Source organism: Phaenicophaeus curvirostris, chromosome 1 (genome assembly GCF_032191515.1).
Source record: "Phaenicophaeus curvirostris isolate KB17595 chromosome 1, BPBGC_Pcur_1.0, whole genome shotgun sequence".
Taxonomy (NCBI): Eukaryota; Metazoa; Chordata; class Aves; order Cuculiformes; family Cuculidae; genus Phaenicophaeus; species Phaenicophaeus curvirostris.
In genome coordinates, this window is record NC_091392.1 from 83,188,622 (window position 1) to 83,208,328 (window position 19,707).

General features: G+C 48.0%; 2 protein-coding genes across 3 annotated transcripts in view; one reads left to right on the plus strand and one right to left on the minus strand.

The window, feature by feature from the left end:
- The first annotated feature begins 2,500 nt into the window (after nt 1-2,500).
- ZYX (zyxin) lies at nt 2,501-15,006 on the plus strand. 2 transcript variants are annotated; one of them, XM_069865891.1, is made up of 9 exons: nt 2,501-2,580; nt 6,700-6,960; nt 9,929-10,113; nt 11,466-11,972; nt 12,291-12,432; nt 12,512-12,681; nt 12,840-13,018; nt 13,285-13,405; nt 13,828-15,006. In XM_069865891.1, the coding sequence occupies exons 2-9, from the start codon at nt 6,711-6,713 to the stop codon at nt 13,936-13,938; spliced, it is 1,665 nt and encodes a 554-aa protein (XP_069721992.1). In that variant the 5' UTR covers nt 2,501-2,580; nt 6,700-6,710; the 3' UTR covers nt 13,939-15,006. The 2 variants fall into 2 exon arrangements, with proteins under 2 accessions (XP_069721992.1, XP_069721984.1); XM_069865883.1 differs by lacking the exon at nt 2,501-2,580 and adding an exon at nt 6,480-6,570.
- A 3,666-nt stretch (nt 15,007-18,672) lies between these two features.
- The window catches only part of EPHA1 (EPH receptor A1), a 38,502-nt gene continuing 37,467 nt past the window's right edge, over nt 18,673-19,707 (minus strand). Inside the window, exon 18 of the mRNA XM_069865771.1 lies at nt 18,673-19,687. Coding sequence (XP_069721872.1) covers nt 19,609-19,687 — 79 coding nt within the window. The 3' untranslated portion in view covers nt 18,673-19,608. The remainder of the gene's footprint in view (nt 19,688-19,707) is intronic.

Here is a 19,707-nt window from a genome sequence, read left to right on the forward strand (position 1 = left end):
TAGCAGTAGAAAAATGTCTACTCTTCCAAGCATATAAAGGAAGTAGTAAAGGAAAGTTGCTGCCATAAGCAGATTCTTCTTTTCAGAAGAATCAGAACTAACATAGGGCAGTTAGCTCATATCCAATTACAGAAGCACAAACTTTAAATCCACCACATGACAAGCACAAAATCAGATTGAAGTTTCCCTCTGTGTATTCTGATGTATTCCAGTTTGACAGTGCTGGCTTTCACATGTCCAACCAGCTAAACAATTCTGTTTCACATTTTTTTCGTTATAGTGAGGAGTTAATACTAAATGTCTAAGAGGGTCTGCTTTTCTTATTCCCAGTTTGCTTGATCTGCCTTTACGACCTTTTAACATCACCATGTTGCTGAGACAGTCAAACATGCAAGCATCTGTATTTATAGGGATGTGACCAGAAAGTATGAGAGCAGAGATTTTTTTTCATATTCTCTCAGCATATTTTTAATCTCAGTCTGAGACATTGTTTGTTTTCTCTGGAGTCAGGGCCAGCCTAGGGAACAGTGGCAGAGTATACTGAAGCCAGGCTAATTGTGTACAGTGTGCTGTGATGTTCCAGAATTTGGTTAGTGTTTCCACAATGAAACCTTTTTAGCTCTGCACTGGCATCTTTACCGGAACAAGAGGGATAAAGATAGTCTGCACTAGAAAAGCGATAGTGTTAAAAGACCCAGCACAGAGATACCTTCCTTATCCTATATAATTACTTTGTGCATTAATCATGGGAGGTAGTGGGGCTGATGCCATGGCTACAAGGGCAGCAGTAACATCAGGATTATTAAGCACCCATACAAGATATGCCCTATATATCCCTAAGTGATTCACAGCTGTAGATCAATAGCTCAATGGTTGCAGCTATGTAAGGAGTGAGGTGCTCACTGCTACACATTGCTATGGGTAACATTTTCATGTAACAAAAAACCTCACAGAGGGCTTAATTTTTCCAGCTGTACCAGCTGGTTAAATAAAAGATTATCACCTCTTGTACAAATCTTGCTTGTAAAATTAAAGATTTGTTTACACTGGGTTTCTTAAGCCTCGATGAACCTCTTTGCATAGCTCCCTAATGTGAACATTTTGCAGTAGCGCACACTTAAAGTCTAAGCGGTATGGTTTATGGCTTGTTCAGCCACTTCTGAGTAAATCACCAGCACTGAAAGGTACCCATGTAAGTTAGGAGCAGACAGGCCCCGAATCTTCTGAGCATTACCATATACACTAATTCTACACAGAATTTGTACCAGCTGGGGTATTAGCCAAAATAGGGGAGAGGGGAGACCTCATTGCTCTCTACAACTACCTGAAAGGAGGTTGTGGAGTGGAGGGTGCTGGCCTCTTCTCCCAGGTGACAGGGGACAGGATGAGAGAGAATGGCCTCAAGCTGCACCTGGGGAGGTTTAGGCTGAATATTAGGAAAAAAATTTTCACAGAAAGGGTCATTGGGCACTGGCACAGGCTGCCCAGGGAGGTGGTTGAGTCACCTTCCCTGGAGGTGTTTAAGGGACGGGTGGATGAGGTGCTGAGGGGAATGGTTTAGTGTTTGATAGGAATGGTTGGACTTGATGATCCGGTGGGTCTCTTCCAACCTGGTGATTCTATGAATTTTAAGGCCAAATTCCAAAGAGAAAGTACAATGGTTGTGCAAAGCGCAGGAACTCTGTCTTGGTTGGCCTCCCTCTTGCCAGAGAGGCTTAGAAGCAAAGAGAAGAAGAAAAGCTGGGGGTTGAAAATCACATGTCGTGTTGTGCCAGGTCAGGCTGCCCCTGGTCCAGAGCAGAGCTGAGCACCCAGCCAGCGCCAGGGTGACAATAAAGCCGATGTGCAGCACAGGCAGCCCCACAAAGCTTATTCAAAGCGGCTAACGCTCGCTGTGAAACAGCTTAGTGTTCGCCTCGCAGCCGGTACGAGCAGAACAAGCCGCTTTTTCTGCACGGCGGAGTCACTCGACGTTTGTTTTAATTTCTAGGGGGGGTGGTGAGGAGCGTGAGTCAGATGCTCCCGCAGCTGGGAGGGCGAGGAGGCGGCCGGCAGGGACCCTGACTCACCAGGGCTGCGTGCCAAGTGCCTTCTTCAAGCCCAGCTCGGCGATTGGAAGCGAAGTCTTTGGGAGCTGGGGCAGGCGAGAGGATCAGGGATGCGCTGGGGTGGGAGGCAGCGAGCCCGGCGGGGCTGGCCGAGGGACGTGCGCTAGGGGAAAGCCCAAACAAACATTTCTCCTTCGGGACCGCCGAGCAGGGAGGGAAATACCCCCTCCTCCTCCTCCTAATCGCCCGTGAAGGCGGCGGGGAGGGGGCCGCAGAGGAGCCGGCGGCTGCCCCATCCCCCGTCCCCCCTTACCTCACCGCCACATTCCCCAGCGAGTGAGCTCAGCTGTTCACGCAGCCTCTCGCCTTTTATGGTCAAACAACTTTGCCTGGGCGAGGCTTTTTTCGCGAGTTGGTAAGAAGCTCAGCAGCTCCCCCACCTTTCGCTTCTGCTGGTTCTGCCGGGCAGGGCCGGGCCGAGGCGGCGCAGCCCGGGGACGGCGCTTCCCTTCCCGGAGTCCCGGTCCCGGAGGTGAGTCCCTGCTCTAGGCTCAGCCAAACAGCCTTTGTCCGTAGCCCTGGGGATGGTGCGGAGCGAGAAAGGGTTGCGGGTTTACAGGCTCCCTCCCCCTTCCCCCCACACCTCCAGCCTGGGTTGCGGGTTTGCAGGCCCCCCCAACCCCCATCTCCAGCCTGAGTTGCGGATTTGCAGGCTCCAACTCCCCTATCCCCCATCTCCAGCCTGAGTTGCGGGTTTGCAGGCCCCCCCAACCCCCATCTCCAGCCTGAATTGCGGGTTTGCAGGCTCCAACTCCCCTATCCCCCATCCCCAGCCTGAGTTGCGGGTTTGCAGGCTCCCTCTCCATCTCCAGCCTGGGCGCTCTCCCCCTCCAGGGCTGCTTCCCTGTACAAGATCTCTGGATCTGATTTACGTTCGTGGCTCCTCTTTCTTTCTTTTTTTTTTTGCCTTGTGTGTGAATCTGGTGAAATGGAGGCAGCCAGACGCTCCGCTGTAGCTCCAGCAGTGGGGGAGAGGGAGGGCGTGTTGCCTGCTTTTCCTTGGGACAAGCTCTCTTTTGTGTGCGTTCGGATGAGTGAGGCACCTCTGAAGCCTTTTTCCAGATGTGCTTGAGAGCGAGTTGTCTGGGGCTCTTAGTGCTTGAAATTTGTTTGATTTATGAGTTTCTGTCTCTCTGGGAGTGCCCGGACAAAGCGAAGGTGTAAGCGTTTGCAAAGTCGTAGAACTTTCTGAAGTTTTAAAATACGTTTGTATAGTTTTTTGGGTGTTTTTCCTATTTTTTTTTCCTCTCCTTGTACAGGGTGGAGGCAAGCCCAGCATCTGTGGGAGAAGTTTGTAGCTTTGAACGATCCCCTCCCCCAGCCCGGTTGCTGTAAGGCTCTACTTGGAAGTTTGCATAGCTGATAGGACTTTGCTCTCTTTGAAGCTTTCTGACTTTGGGCCAGGCTGGCAGAACTTCCTGGCGTTGGCTTGTATGGGAGAATGAAAATAAGCATAACTCCCAAATCTGTTTAGTCTGCTCATTTCACAATCTGGGGTTTTTTTGCTATACTTCTCCTTTCGACTCCCTCCATGGTTGGGAAGAAGTTGACAAGAGGGAGAAGTACAGATGCAGGGCATCAGAGTGCTGGGGTAGCTTTTACTTGGTCTCCTTGTGTGGCTGGAGACAAACTGCTTCCTACCAACAGAGGTGAAAAATAACACTCTGCTCTCTGCCTCCCCAGGTTCCTCCACCACTTTTTACCCCAGGAAATGAGCTGAGCTTATGAAAGTGGTGTCTTTGGGTCAAAGAACTGAAAGCTATCTGGGTGCATAACAGGTGGCAGACCCACTGTTGGACCTTCTGGGAGCTGACTCTGCTCCTGAGGGAGGTGTCATTTGGTTCTGGCCTATTGCTTCTCTTTGCTCTCTATTGGAGAGAAACACCGTGTGAGGTGTATGAAATATCTCTACTGTGTCCTTTGGGGACATCTTTCCTCATAGCTCCACTTGAGTAATTTTAAATGCTGTTACGGAAGGCAGAAAAATCTCTTCCCCTCAGGGAAAATGTGAGGATGAGAAGGGTTTGAGATTAAACCTGCTGGTGTGTCACTTCTCTCCAGTAACTTTTACTGTTAGTGCCACAGGACTCACGTGAGCTGTGTGTTGCTGTTAAGGCTTAGATGATATTGGCAACGTCACTAGAAGGGTGACTTTCCGCAAGGCCAGCCTTTCTCAGCCTGTTTGGTCTGTGTGGGGTTGGACCAATAAACAGAAGTGAGGATGAGCAGGGGCAGCTGCTAGATGGAGACAGATCTGAGCAGAAAGGGCCTTAAGCGTGACATAGTATACTGGGAAACAGGCTCCTTTGGGTTAAGGCAGACAGGAGCTACTGGTCGCAAAGCCAGCACTTTTTTGTGAAGCAGACGATTCTGCAAGACTGTTTCTGTGTTGACTAACCCCAGTATGGATATGATCAGAAGTGACATTGTCACTGTGGTGGTCTGCTCATAATGCTGTCAATTCTGGTAAACCTACTACCAAGTAGTATACAGAATCACTAGGTTGGAAAAGACATCCAGGATCATTGAGTCCAACCATTCCTATGAACCATTAAACCACGTCCCTGAGCACATTATGCACCTGTCCTTTAAATACCTACAGGCATGGTGACTCAACCACCTCCCTGGGCAGCCTGTTCCAGTGCCCAATGACCCATTCTGTGAAAAATTTTTTCCTAATGTCCAGCCTAAACCTCCCCTGGCGGAGCTTGAGGCCATTCCCTCTTGTCCTGTCTCCTGTCACTTGGGAGAAGAGGCCAGCACCCTCCTCACCACAACCTCCTTTCAGGTAGTTATAGAGAGCAATAAGGTCTCCCCTCAGCCTCCTCTTCTCCAGGCTAAAAAACCTCAGCTCCCTCAGCCGCTCCTCATAAGGCCTGTTCTCCAGCCCCCTCACCAGCTTCGTTGCTCTTCTCTGGACTCTCTCCAGAGCCTCAACATCCTTCTTGTGGTGAGGGGCCCAGACCTGAACACAGTATTCGAGGTGCGGTCTCACCAGTGCCGAGTACAGAGGGAGAATAACCTCCCTGGACCTGCTGGTCACACTGTTTCTGATACAAGCCAAGATGCCATTGGCCTTCTTGGCCACCTGGGCACACTGCTGGCTCATGTTCAGTCGCTGTCAACCAACACCCCCAGGTCCTTCTCCTCCAGGCAGCTTTCTAGACAGACTTCTCCTAGTCTGTAGCACTGCACAGGGTTGTTGTGCCCCAAGGGCAGGACCCGGCACTTGGCCTTGTTAAACCTCATGACGTTAAATTAGACTAGACATAAAGAAGATCTTGTTCATGATGAGGGAGATGAGGCCCTGGCAGAAGTTGCCCACGGAAGCTGTGGCTGCCCCATCCCTGGAGGTGTTCAAGGACAGGTTGGATGGGGCCTTGGGCAGCCTGATCCAGTGGGCGGTGTCCCTGACCATGGCACGGGGCTGGAACTGGATGATCTTTAAGGACCCCTCCAACCCAAACAATTCTACGATTCCACAGTGGGTGGATGTTTGTGTCACCAGGGCTGTCTGTCCCAGCAGCTGTTCTTGCCCGAGCGAGGGAGGCCAGCAGCGTGGAGGGGCACTGATGCGAACGTGCCAGCTCGCAGTGCTGGCTCAGAGCCCCCGCGCTGGCTGGAGCTGTACAACAAAGCCTCTGGCTTCGTGGAGATTGCGAGCACGAATGAGGTTCCTGGCCTGGATTGTAGGACGGGGGGGAATCCTCGAGATGTGGCTTTCCTAAGACCATCAGCTCCAGAGAGAGAGATGACTCGGCAGGGATGCTCGAGCCTCGGTGGCGGGGGCGGGGGTGGGGGTGGGCAAGGAGGGAAGGGAAGAGGAGGAGAGCGGAGGAGGAGGAGAGTCGAGAAAGGCGGGAGGTGGGATCCAGGAGATCCGGGGGCTCTGTCCGGGGGTGGGACACCAGCGAGATCCTCGTGTAACGGGGCTGCCGGCGCCCCTCTGGCATGCGGGGGTCTGGGGGCAAGGGATGGGGACGCGGGGGTCTGGAGGCGAGGGATGGGGAGATAGCATGGGTCTGGAGGTGAGGGATGGAAAGGAGGAGTGCAGGGGTCTGGAGGTGAGGGATGGGGGGGATGCAGGGGGTGTGTAAGGGTCGGATGAAGGGGAATGCTACTGGGGCTGTCAGAGGCTGGGGTCAAGAGGAACCAGCTGGCATTCTCTGGTAACTGAGGGAGAGGAAATGTCAGCTCCAGTTTGGGAACGGGTGCATGGGAGCACCCCCGCAGTGTGCATGGGGCTGGGTGTGCGCAGTGGAGAATGCTCACTCTGGTGCCCCACTGTTCTCCTCTCCAGTGTGCGTGCCGGGTTCTTGTGCAGCAAAGAGCTTGACTTCCTCTGTGGCAAGAACCTCTTTGTGGTCAGTGATGTACTGACTTGAGATGGTCAAGGGTGCTGGCTCATTTGAGCTGTCTGCAGTTTTTGTGACTCCTTTTTTCTGTGCTGAACCTGGAAATGGTCTGTGCCCTGCTCAGGCTCCTCAGCCTCTGGCTGCACTCCTCTGTCTTTCTGTTTCATATGTTCCTTTTTCCACTCTGGCTTAAGGCTGAATTAACAGAGTTTTCCCCCTCTCTTCTTTCCTGCCAGGTGCTGAGAAGATGGCCTCTCCAGGTGCCCCAGGGACCCGTATGACGTCTACAGTCAATATCAACATCTCTACCCCTTCCTTCTACAACCCGCAGAAGAAGTTTGCACCTGTGGTTGCCCCTAAACCCAAGGTGAACCCCTTCAAGCCTGGGGGTGCGTCAGAGTCTCCAGTACCTCCGCCTGCTGGAGCTGGCGCCCAGCGTGCTCAGATAGGGAAGGTGGGGGAGATTCCGTCAGTGTCCACGTCCCTGCTGGCAGAAGGTAGGTGAGGGCTGGTGTCACAGACGTGAAAATACATTTCAAAATTCTCAGGGTGTGAGGTCTGTAACAGGGCTAAACATGAGAAGAAGGGCATAACTGCTGTAAGTGATGGGTACCCTTGCTCTAGAGCTTGGCAGGTTTTACAATGAGATACAACTGTTGTAGAGGGAACTTGGAAGTACGTGGTATCTCCATTAGGGAAGGAGATGGGAAGGTGGTCCTGTGTTGCACTGACGCTGGAGGAACACAATGGATTTTTCGTAGTATTCCCTGAGTGCATAATTGTGTAACTGTAATCAGTTTCTGGCCAGCATGTCTGAGAGCTAATGTTCAGAGAAGTTGGCCCTTATTGGTGATGGTGCTATTCTCCTCCTTGTTGATTCTTATCAGCTCAGGCTGGTTGTTTCTGGCTGCAGAGATCCTTCTCATGGACTTTGCAATTGCCATCTTTGCTGCTGGAGATGGAGAGGAAGAAATAATAGCATGAAAAAATGTTGAAGGCTATCGTAAACAGGAAGTGAGTCTTAAGAGTTTCGATGGCTTGTGGAGTTTTAGACTTTTTCATAGTGTTTTGGGTTGGGCATGTTTTCCTGTGCAGAGCAGCTTGCTTTAGTGTGGTCTGGTTTTTTTTATTTCCTGTGGTGGTGGGGTGGTTTGGGTTTTTTTTGTTGGTTGTTTTTTTAGTCCTTTAGGAAGCAGAAAATTCATGGTTGTGTGGCTCCCTAGTTGGAATTTTCTGCATGGAACCAGCAGAAGTCTCCATAGGGACCTCTTGCTAATGATTGATGCTGCATATTAGTCCACAACTCTTACCAGGCTGCACCTCAGGTAGGGGACATGTGTTCAGATAATGGTGTCAAAATTTCTTTCATTTCACTGTCTAGCACAGACTGTGCAACACTGATGTTTTTTAAGTTAGCATGCGAAGTCAGTGGGCAGCTGATCTGATGGTAGGAAGGCTGGTCCTCTGCTCAGAGGAAGCAAACTACTATGACTTTTTTTCCATTTTTCAAGTTACAGGGGCCTTCGCATGTTGTTGCTTCTGTCTCCTAGAATTGTACCAGCTAACTCTGACCTTTCTCATTCGTTGTTGGCTGGAATCTTGTGTCTGCAATCCAAGGTCCCATCTTAGGCTTTTTGATTTTCTTCTATAGTTGTGCAGATTAGAGCTGTGTCTTGGAAAGTCTCAAACTGACATGAACACATTACCTGAAGAACAAAAGTAGACAGATGGATGTTAAAAATTATTTTTCAATATACAGTGCAAGTGGAGGATTTGGTGGTGTTTGCTCAACTTCTCCCTTCCTTCTTCCTCATAAAGCTTTTTATAGAGGAACTAACGACAGAAAGATTAGCAAAAGAACCACTTTGCTTAACTGCTGTGGGTAAGGGCTACCAGCAAGATATCTGAAGTATGCATGAACCACCAAAACTCAGTCATGAGAGGAATGCATCCAATTTGATCCTTCTCTGAATTATCTCTCCTATGTTCTATTCCTTTTCTAAACACTCCTCAAATAAATAGTATAACATAAAGCCATAACAATTGATCTCCTGGTCTTAGATGACGAGATGGCTAAATTAGTACTGCTAATTAGGAATGTTAAATTAGTATTGTTTGTTCTGTAAATCAGGTATAGTAACTTTGTAGGGAAATTTTTGGCTTATATGAATAATTCATAAAACAGGCTTTTAGTGCATCCGAAACAGTATGACAGGAGACTGGGGCTTTGTTTCTGCAATATTCTTTATCATTTCCATAAACCAAAATGCAATGATATACAAACTTGATCCTGAGCTGTTGTTTCAAAGAAAAAAACACCAGCCTTCTTCCTCCCCAAGTAGAATATCTGTGGCACAAGAAGGCTTGGAAGAGATGCTGCGTATCAGTGCAGTTTATGCACTCCACGGGCTAATAAGATTTCATTTTTCATTTTCTGAAAGGGCAGCATCATCTCCCTTAAGTTACAGGTGAGAAGTCCATATAAGGTCTGTTGACAACAGCAGGCAGAGGAGACAATGAGATTACTGCTGTTAAAATTTACACGTGGTGTAGCAAAAGTGAAAAACATGGTCTTTCACCCTACTGCTGGTTGGGGCTAGTTAGAAAGAGAGGTGGGTGTCCAGAAAAATGGATGGGGAAGCTATGCCCGCTCTTCTTCAGCATTCTTTGCTGCTTAAATGATAAGAGGACAACTTCTCCCATACATGGTGAAGGGAAGCAGATTCACGTTTCTTTGACTGTGTTGTAGTAGATGATGTCTGCTTTTGCCTGTTCCACATCTTCAGCAAATATGAATAAGTGGAAGCAATGGGTTTTTCTTCTAGGAGACTGAGGCACTCTGGTGCTTTTCAGCCTGCTTAAAAGGGTTCTGGAAAATCTCTCATGTCCTAATTTGTATTGGGTATGGGGCCATTTTAGCCTCCAAAAAGAAAGCTGTTTTCATCTCTCAGGAAAATGAAGCAATCTCAAAGATTCTTCATATACATAAAGGGAAGTTAGGCCAAGTTGGGTTGTTTTTTTTTTTGCCCACTTGTTTCTTGTAGTACTTACTAGCCGGCTGGGAGGTGCCAGCTTGCTTTCCGGTAATAACACAAGTTTTCCAGGGTCCTGGCTTGTCTGCTGGCTTCCCTTTTAGTGCTGCTCTCTTTTCAGCAATCTGAATCCGTTACTGGCAAGGGAAGCCTATGCCAGGGACCAAAGAATGAGAGGAGGAGTGCAACAGAGCATAATAAGACATGTTTCCCAATTATACAATTATTCTTCCTGGTGACTAACTGCAGTATGTACAGAGGAGAGTTTATATGACGGCACATAGCTTTGGGCAGTTGTCCTTGATGGGTGCTGGGGTACCCTGGGTACTGGGGAACTACCTGCTGTAATACCTTCAAGAACTCTCCTGGGATTTGTACTGGCTAAGGGTAAGAAATGATCCAAACTTGCTTTTATTCTCTTTCTTCCCCACAGACCTGCCACCGCCACCTCCTCCCCCACCTGGTGAAGAGGCAAGCTTCTCCTCAAACTGTGCTTTTCCCCCACCCCCACCACCCTTTGAAGAGCCTTTTCCACCAGCACCAGAAGATTTTCCTTCTCCTCCTCCTCCTCCACTTATGTTTGATGAAGAGCCTGTGAGCAGAGAATGTGCCCCACAGGTGAGTGAGGTCGAGGGAAATGTAGTTTCTTGTGATACTCTGACTTGGGACTACTTCTCACTACTCTCTGAACTCAGCAGCAGGAAGCTCTGAGATCTGGGAAATCAGGGAATGCTATCACCTTATGAACCGGCATAGATCAGGGTCAACTGGACTACATCTCTGCAGATGAAGGACCTGGGGTTCCTGGTGGACAGTTTGTTGAATGTGAGCCAGTAATAAAGGTCAACCACATGCTGGGCTGCATATGTGAGAGCGTAGTCAGCAGGACAGAGACGGTGATTATTCCACTCTGCTGTGCTAGCGAGGCTGCATCTTGGAGAACTGTTGCCAGTTGGGTTTCTCAGTAGAATAACCCCAGAGGAATGCTGAACTAGATGCAGTCCAGCAGGGTCATAGCAATCGGTGGGGGTTGAAGGCTTTGATGTGAGAGCTGACTCCTCTGCAGAAGAGGTGGCCAAGGCAGGCATCTAACTGCAGTCTACAATACGTAAAGGAGGGCTGGAGAGACGAGATTCTTCTTACGAGGGCACAACAAGAGACAAGGGACACAAGTTGCAGCAAGGGAAGTTCCTGTTGGACAAAAGAAAAAGCTGTTCCCTTCCAAGGGTAGCTCAACACTGGCACAAGTGCCCAGAGAAGCTGGGGAATCTGCGTCCTTGTTCAGAAATCACCTGGAAAAGACCCTGAGTGACCTGATCTAGCATGGGATTTAGCCCTACTGTGAGCAGGGTGTTGGACTAGAGATCTCCAGATGTCTTTTCCCACCTAAATCTGAGTTTTCCCACTGTTTGTAGACCTTGGAGGCTGTGCCTTGTTCACACTCACCAACTTGCTATCCACTCAAAGCAAGGAGCAGATCTGTACCATGGTCCAAAGTGTCAAAATCTGCTCTTGTAAGGGGATGCACCCAGTTCTGTGGCCATTCCTGTAATGTGCTCTGCTCCCTCTTTCCTTATGGATGGTGGTGTAGGTGTGTGGCAAGATGAGCAGCACTGATCTTCAGATTGACTCACTATCCATAATGTTGTGGATGGTGTGGAGAAGAATGACCCCTTCAGATCCCGGGTGAACTCTCCAGAACATCATAGGTGGAGGAAGAGATGACTAGTTTACTGAAAACAAGTAGTGAGAAGGGTGAAGATTAAAGTGCCTGGAGAAACCATAGTGTGAAAGTGTATGTGAAGGACCAGAAAGCACAGAAAATGCAACTTGTCAGGACTGCTAAATATTTAGCAGTCTGGCAACTCTTAGCATTGTGGGTCTGGGATAGCTGCTTACTACTGTAGGCCGTGTATTTTCTTTTTTACCTTGCTGGTAACTGCCTGTTTCTCTGATGCTTCACTTTACAGATACTTCCAGGATCCACAGATTCTCTGGAGAAACCATTGGCCCCAAAAGCCCACGTGGAAATACCATCTGCACCCAGAGATACTCCTCATTCCTTTCCTTCCAAATTCACTCCAAAGCCAAGTGGAAGCTTACCTTTCAAGCCCCCTGGTGTGGATCTGAACCCTGCCCCAACCCCATGGGCAGCCCCACAGCAACGCAAGGAGCCTCTAGCACCAGTCCCTCCACCTCCCTCACTCCCTCCTTCTCAGCCTACCCCTAAATTCAGCCCAACCCCTGTTGGTGGTTCTCCAAAGTTTGGGTCCAAATCAGGTGCCAGTGTTCCCATGGCTCCTTCGAACTCTACAAGATACCCTCCCTCCCTTCAGACTCAGTTCACAGCCCCTTCACCATCAGGTCCCTCCTCACGGCCACAGCCTCCCAATTTTACCTATGCTCAGCAGAAGGAAAGACCCCAAGTGCAGGAGAAGCCACATCCCACAGAAAAACCTGCTGCTGCAAAAGACATGGTAAGGGACATAGCTGTGGGACCAGTGTCTTTGGACAGGCACCACATTACTGGGAGTGAAGTTGGAGAATGGGGAGGGAGGGTGTGTCGCAGGCTAGGGGAACCTGTTCGTGTCTGATAAGAGATATAGGTAGAGACAGTGGTGGAGAGGGTTGGGACTTTGTGTAAAGGTGGAAAGAGGTAAGCACAGTGGATGGCAGATCATTCCCTTGAGAGGGACAGAGAGGAGAAGTAAAGGTGAGACAAGTAGTTTTATTAAGGGTGGGAGGGAGTCTGTCTATATGTGTGCTTTGGGACTGAATGTTTCCTCTTCCTGCAGCATAGATCCACAGGCTCCAGCGCAGATCCACCTAGGGGGAATTCCTGTCTAACCATGAAGGAGGTAGAAGAGCTGGAGATGTTGACTCAGAAACTAATGAAGGATATGGAGCATCCGCCCTCAGTAGAGGCCGCTACTTCTGGTGCGTTCCCTCATTGAACAGCAGTAGGATTAACTGTGGTGGTTTTTCCTCTCTCCTAATACCTTTCTTCCACTGACAGAGCTCTGCGGCTTCTGCCGGAAGCCCCTATCACGAACTCAGCCAGCTGTGAGAGCCCTGGATTCCCTTTTCCATATGGAATGCTTTACCTGCTTCAAATGTGAGAAGCAGCTGCAGGGGCAGCAGTTCTACAATGTGGATGAGAAGCCCTTCTGCGAGGACTGCTACGCTGTGAGTCACTGGGGTGAAAGCTGCTGGAAAGAGCTGAGCTTGCTGTCATTACTCTCTCATGCTTTCCCATCCTCCTTCCATCTTGACTGTCTGTGGGGTGACCTCGCTGGGAGTGGGAGATAGGATTAACGTGTCTTACTTGTTTCCTTTGGGCTCAGGGGACCTTGGAGAAGTGCAGTGTCTGCAAACAGACCATCACGGACCGGATGCTGAAGGCCACTGGTAACTCGTACCATCCCCAGTGCTTCACCTGCGTAATGTGCCATACTCCTCTTGAAGGCACCTCTTTTATTGTGGACCAGGCCAACCAGCCTCACTGTGTGGATGACTACCACAGGTATGGAGAGAGGATGTGCATGCGGTGTCTGAAAGAACCCCTGTTTAATTTTAATCCAGTATGGCATTGGGTTGCCCATGCGATCTGATGGACATGAAGTTAAAAATGGGTCAGCAATGTACTGTGTAGCGATTAAGGCCTTTTCCCAACTAAACTTCTTTGTGATTTAGTATTCCTGTACTGGTAATACTATTTTACGGCAGCAAGAAACCTGCATTGAATGTCACCACAGTGGTCATGGTCTCCTCCATATTTTTGTGCTGCAGGAAGTATGCTCCACGCTGCTCAGTCTGTAGTGAGCCTATCATGCCAGAGCCTGGAAAGGATGAGACAGTGCGTGTGGTAGCATTGGAGAAAAATTTCCACATGAAATGTTACAAATGTGAGGTAAGCCTGGTGGCCCCACTCCTCCCATCTCTCTCATTCCCATCACCAGCAACTGGGCGCCTTTGTTGTCTGTCCTGGCCAAACAGTAAGGTTGTTTTGAATTAATTCAGAGCAATTTTGAAGCAGGTTCAGAAAACAATTAGATATTCATGGACAAACAGCTCAATGAACAAGGACTGCGCAGGGCTGTAGTCTCAAACATCCCTAATGCAGCAGCTGTATATACTGGGGGAACATGCTGGGATCATAGAACATGCTTGCTCTTCCCTCAAAATAGTATCTCAAATTAGCACCATCAGAGACAGAGCAGTGGGCTGTGAGCCATTATCCTGACCCAGCAGGGCATTTCCTACATTCTTGAATGCATTTAACCTGCTGTTGGCTGTCATTGAGCTCCCTCCCTCTTTCCTTTTCCTATTTAGGACTGTGGGAAGCCGTTGTCCATTGAAGCAGATGAGAATGGGTGCTTTCCACTGGATGGGCATGTGCTGTGCATGAGATGTCATACGGTTCGTGCCAAAACGGCACGCTGAGGAGCTTGGAGTGGGCATACCCTGGGGACCCCTGCACTCAATACTCTTCCCCTCCCTGCCGTTGTCCCGTCCCTCTGCCTGACAAGGCAGGTAGCTACCAATGGAGACAATGCCAGCGCAGTTCTTTACTCATGTAGGATTCACTGCTACTAGACTTCACTCTGCACACCCACCAAGAAAGAACCACTTCTCCTGTCACAACTTCCTGGCCACAGTGTATGCCAGGCTGGGGGCTATGATCAAGGTGAGTGCACAGTCTGTCCTCTGAAGACTCTGGAGGAGGAAAAACCAGACTTCCACAACTGCGTGGCAGAAGTAGCAAGAATGACCTGGTGGCAAATGCTGGGAAGGGCTGAGCGTTCTTCTGTTCCATGGAACCAGAAACAGTGACCTTAGAAGGTTGAAGCTTCCATCTCAGCACCACTGCTGTCTTCTGTTTTATTTTTTGTGCCACCTGATTACCAGGATGTCTTCCCCTGCCCCTTCCCTCACTCCTGGGTTTGAGTGTGGATGCAGAACATATTGGGAATGTCTGTTATCGTTGCTGGGAAAAGCTAACCTACTGTAGCTTTTCTGTCTCTAATAGGTTTTACTGGCTAACTGTCTTGTCTTTTTTTTTTTTTTTCCCTTCGCCAGATTAAACTGGCAATGTTTGAAATCCTACTCTGTTCCTGAGTTTGGAAACTTCTTTTTTTTTTTTAAATATATTTCCCTCCCCAAAATGAATTGTTTCCCAGTGTGGTTTCTGGACAGCCAGTCTGGACACCAGAGTAACACAGCAATCCAAAGAATGCACGTTTACAAATAAAGGACATCGTAAAGATGGACAGCGCATGGTAAGAAGGCATCTCAGTGCATGAATGAGGGTTCAGCAGACTGAGGAATGTGTCCCTGTTCCAGCAGGGATTCTTTCACTGCCGTCAGTGAAAGATACAGTGTAATTGCAATGTAAGTTACTGCACTGAGCCCCGCTTCCTGGACTAAACTCTCAAACTGAACAAACCTTTTGAATATCTACACTGTCCCACCACTGTTTGCATTCAATAAAATGTGGGTTTTTTTCCATTAGCATGTCTGCTGTATTTTTCAACCACCCATGAGAATCACTGTCTTGAGCAGTAGAGAATGTACATAGAGTTGCTGTTCCACCCAGTCTCCAGAGAGGATGAGAAATTAAAATGGCTGAAAAATGGCTTTTCTCTCTCCATCTCCTGGTCTCCTTTTCGAACTGTTTAGTTTCCTGCTTTTCTGTGCCTAAAGGAGTAGCTCTCGCTTAAAGCAGTGGGAGACTGTATTTCAGTACAGCAAGACTGTAATCTGCTTGATGGTGTCACTGGGAGGCAAGTTATTACAATCCACTTGGCATCAGACTGGAATAAAGTCAGTTTGCTTGCTTTGCCTTAACTGTTGCTACTCAGAAAGTGTTTGTGCTTGTTGTTTATGGTTTTAAGCATGTACTGTCTTGGTCACTGTAGATGAAACTTCTCTTTGTGGTAAGCATCAATGCTTCTACGCTTCAAAGACATGAAACTTAACCTCTTGTTCTCTTGCCAGTTTGGGGGAAATCTTTAATGGCTCCTTGCAAATTGACCCAGAAAACGCTTTGAGGTTTCCTGTAGAATCAGCAAAGAAGAAACAAATTGTACACTTGCTTTCTTTTTCTTATCTGAGTTCTTGCTGGTTTATAGGCATTGTTTTGACTGATGGTTTCTAGATTATGTGATTAAAGGCTCCTGCCCACAAACACAAAGGTGCAGAGAGGAGAGAAACGAGGACAGGGAAGAGAAGCTCTCTAACCTAACTCCTCCTAGAGCTATAGGAGGACAACAGCGTGGGTGTCTGGGTATGAAACCTGTCCAGCGAACTCAAGGGGAAGGGCTCTCTGGATCACTTCGCAGGTTAAGGGGTGGTTAGTCCTGTTGAGGGGCATGGGGTGTCAGGGGGAAGAGCATTTGGGGACTCTTCAAGACTTGTTATGGGATGTGTAGGGGAGGATCAAAGGCAGGAAGAGGAGTGATGGAGGAGAGGAAGCAGCGTGGGAAAACAGGGAATGCTGTAAAGGGTGCAGAGGGCTGGCTGCACATACGCTTGGCTGGCCATGCCCTGTGTGTCATCAGTGCAGCCTGTCCTGTCTACTTACTAAACTTTTCTTTTTTTTTTTTTTTTTTATTTCTCTGTGTGAAGGGACTCTGTTCAGTGCATGTGGAGGTCTAAGTGCCAGCAGCTGGAACTACCTGAGTGCATGCATATTGTGTGGGTGTGCATATCCATGTATAATCGCTAGCAAAAATCAAGTCAGTAGCTGGTGAGCGAGTAGGGTAAGAGACTTGAGAGCCACGCGATGGCATGGCTGCAAGTCTGGTCAGATACTGGAAAGACCAGTCTGAGAGTCAGCTGCTCGAGCTCCCAGCTCTCTGGTCTAGAAGTCAGAGAGTGGACCAGCTACCCAAGAACAGTTTGGGTCTGTATGTGAGGTAGCTGGGAGACCAGGGAGTCCTGGGGCCAACCAGGTGCTGGGTAGAGCCAATGTGTAAGGCTAATCAGGGTGTCTGTGCATGCGTGTGAGAGGTCTAAGTGTCCACTACTGGACTGGGACTGCAGGGCTTGAGGACCCGTACGTCTGCAGCTGAGGAGACCAACTCGGGCTCCAGACTGTGGAGCCAGCTTCTGGATAGCTGGTCTTGGACACTAGAGGGATCCTTAATATATATGTATATATTTCCCACTAACAGGTTAATCCTGATCATCCAGAGAAGGAGGATCAGGTTGTTTGTGCCATGCTTGCATGACTGCTGTGTTCTATCTCAGACCAGTCAGGTATGGTGTGTGTGCATATATATATAAAATAATATGCACATATTAACATATTATATACATGTATATTTTGTGTGCATGAGCAGCTGTTGGGAATGCGTGCTCAGGCTTGCTACTGGCTGTACCTGAGGACGTGAAACCGAGCAGCCTCTTCTCTAGCAGGCCAGCTGATTCAGCAGCTCCTAACAGCTGAAACTGGAGGGGGCCTCCTTGCTCCAAGCAGCGTCAACAAATGCAGGTTGCTCAGAAATTTTTCCTGCCAGTTTTTTAATACCTCCAAGGATGAGAATTCCTCAGCCTCCCTTGGTAAGCTGGTCCAGTGTTTAACAACTCTCACAGTTAAGTTTTATTTTCTTACCTTCAGATAGCATCTATTGTATTTTGCTGTGCTCCCACTGCTGCTTCTTTCACTGGATGCCACTGAGGAGAGTCTGGCTTCCTCTTCTTCCCTCCCTCCCACTGAGTATTTATACATAACAATAAGAGCCACACAAGCTGTTTCATCTTGAGGCTGAACAGTCCCAGATCTCTGTGATGCTCTAATCCCTTAAAAATCACAGCGGCCTTTCACTGGACTTGCTCCAGTTAAGTCCATGTCCTTTGTACTGGGGAGTCCAAAATTGGATACCATCCTCTGGCTGTCTGACCAATGCTGAATAGAGGGGAAGAATAACCTCCCTCCAGCTACTGGTGATGCATTTGCTAATGCAGCCCAGATACTGTTGGGTCTTTTGCTGCAGGGGCACATTAGGGGCACATTACTGGCTCAAGTACAACTTGTTCTTCACTACAAGTGAAGAACACGGCAAGTGCTTTCCTGCAAAGTTGCTTTCCAGCCAGTCAGCATCCAGCATGTACTGGGGCATGGAGCTATTCCTTCTCAACCGCAGAGCTCTACGTTTCCCTTTGTTCACCTTCATGAGTCTCCAAACCGCCCATTTCTCCTATTAAGGTCCCTCTAAATAGCAGCATAACTATCTGAATCTGCAAGGATAGGCTAAAGTCTACTAATGCAAAACACAAACTTATGATCTTGTGGCAGCTGCATCAGAGCTTACCTTCTAGCCTGGGTATCTGCCATGTAGCAACTTTATTTACTTCCTACACTTCATTTAAAGACACCTATTACTGAGACTTAACTTGCTGATACACTAAGAAGAGTCACAGTAAGAGCCTATCTTGTCAGCTGTATCTCTTGCTATAAATGCAGTCACTTAGGTAGATAAGATACGTGTATGCTATGGTTCCTTGTGTACACACTGCTGCTCCTCATGTTGAATAGAAACCAGCCTTCTTGCTTTAAGCTGCAGTTCCTTAGATCTCTGCTTCTTAACCCTTCTGTTATTTATGGTTAAGCAAGACCCCAAAAGCAGGAATGTAGTTTACAGCCTTAAGAATTTGGAGCATTATACAGCTATGGAAATGCTGATAGGTACCTGCAGTAAGTAACTGATCACTGAATGGCTAGTACTCACCTTCACCAACTTACACTTACCTCGAGCACTGAAAACTAAATCTTGAGATGGCTACTCTTCCTGGGTAGGAGAAAGTCTTAGGAACATCAGGGCAAGATTGTTTTTTTCTCCCTGGACAGTCCATTGTGCAGCAGATAAAAGTTCTACTTGTGTGTATTTCACCAAACTATAACATAACTTCCAATGCTTCTCATAGTTTAGGGGTAAACACGGGAGCTGTAAAAAGATGGACTTGGCAAATGGATGGATACAGTTGAAACTGGGTTCAGAGACAAAAGTCTGAAGTGACCAGCTGCAAATGTATCATTTAATCCTAATGCAACTGCATTTCCACCTTAAATCTGCAGTTAAATGGACCAAGACCATCAGATGAAACAACTAAGTGTGGATTTAAGGACCCTGCTGGAGCTTGCTGAAGTAAAGGTCCCAGTCATATTTGAAATAAGCCACAGAACTCCAACACAGCCTGCTCTGCCACAGGTTTATTTATAAAGTATTATTTACAGTATACAACTGTCTTAAGCTTTGATAAATAATAACATTTCCTCCACAGAGAAGGAGTAAGACAGACCACCTACACATTTTTCTGTTACAAATATCTTATTCAGCCAAACAAGACTATTCTCCCTTTTAAAAAGGAGCAGAGAAAAATGGCTACGTAAAGGCTTCTGTCCATGGCACAAGTAAAGATATTGAGCAGATTGAAGAAATGTAAATCTCCCTGCTGATGTATGCATACGCAAAACAGCAGCATGCTGAGGTTACATGATCACACAAGTTACAGCAGGGTATGCTGCCTACTCCCAACTTCTCCAAAGAAAGAAGGACACCATGAGTTGGTGTTTAAGGCAAGAACAGCTGAATTAAACTATATATCCCTCAGCAGCAGCCTCGTGAAAGACTGCATAGTTTGTTCCTGTGCTGAAGTGAGAAGGGATCTAGGCGAAGGAGTGAATGGGCCCAGTCTCTGCATGTCCGTTTCCTGAATGTCCCAGATTATCTGAACTCTCATCTCCAATCTTACAACATTATCATCACCTCCAACATGCTTTGCATGTATCTTTGTGTTTCCATGTGATGTACCAAGGGTCTGAAGATCAAGTAGGTGGACTACAGAGATCACTTAGCGCTGCACAGATGGACCACAGAAGACAGGGCTGGAGAATAGGTTCTAAGACCAGTGCTCTGAAACATACTGATGGCTGCTGTAGACATAAAGTAAGGGGGAACAGAAATGCGAGCAGGTGGTATTGCCTCATGAACCTTTTTAGTCCTGGCTGTTTTGCTTTGCTTGTCCCAGTCACTCATTTGGAAGCAATTGCCATAGGAATGATTCCAAGTGACATCTGGTAAAAATGGGCATTTCGCAAGCAACAACAGATCACTCCTTAAAGCCTTGGATGCTACAGAGGATCCTCTTCTGGTGGCCTGGAAGCGATACTCCCATCTGTTTCAAGTCCCTGAAGGAAAAGGGAAAAGA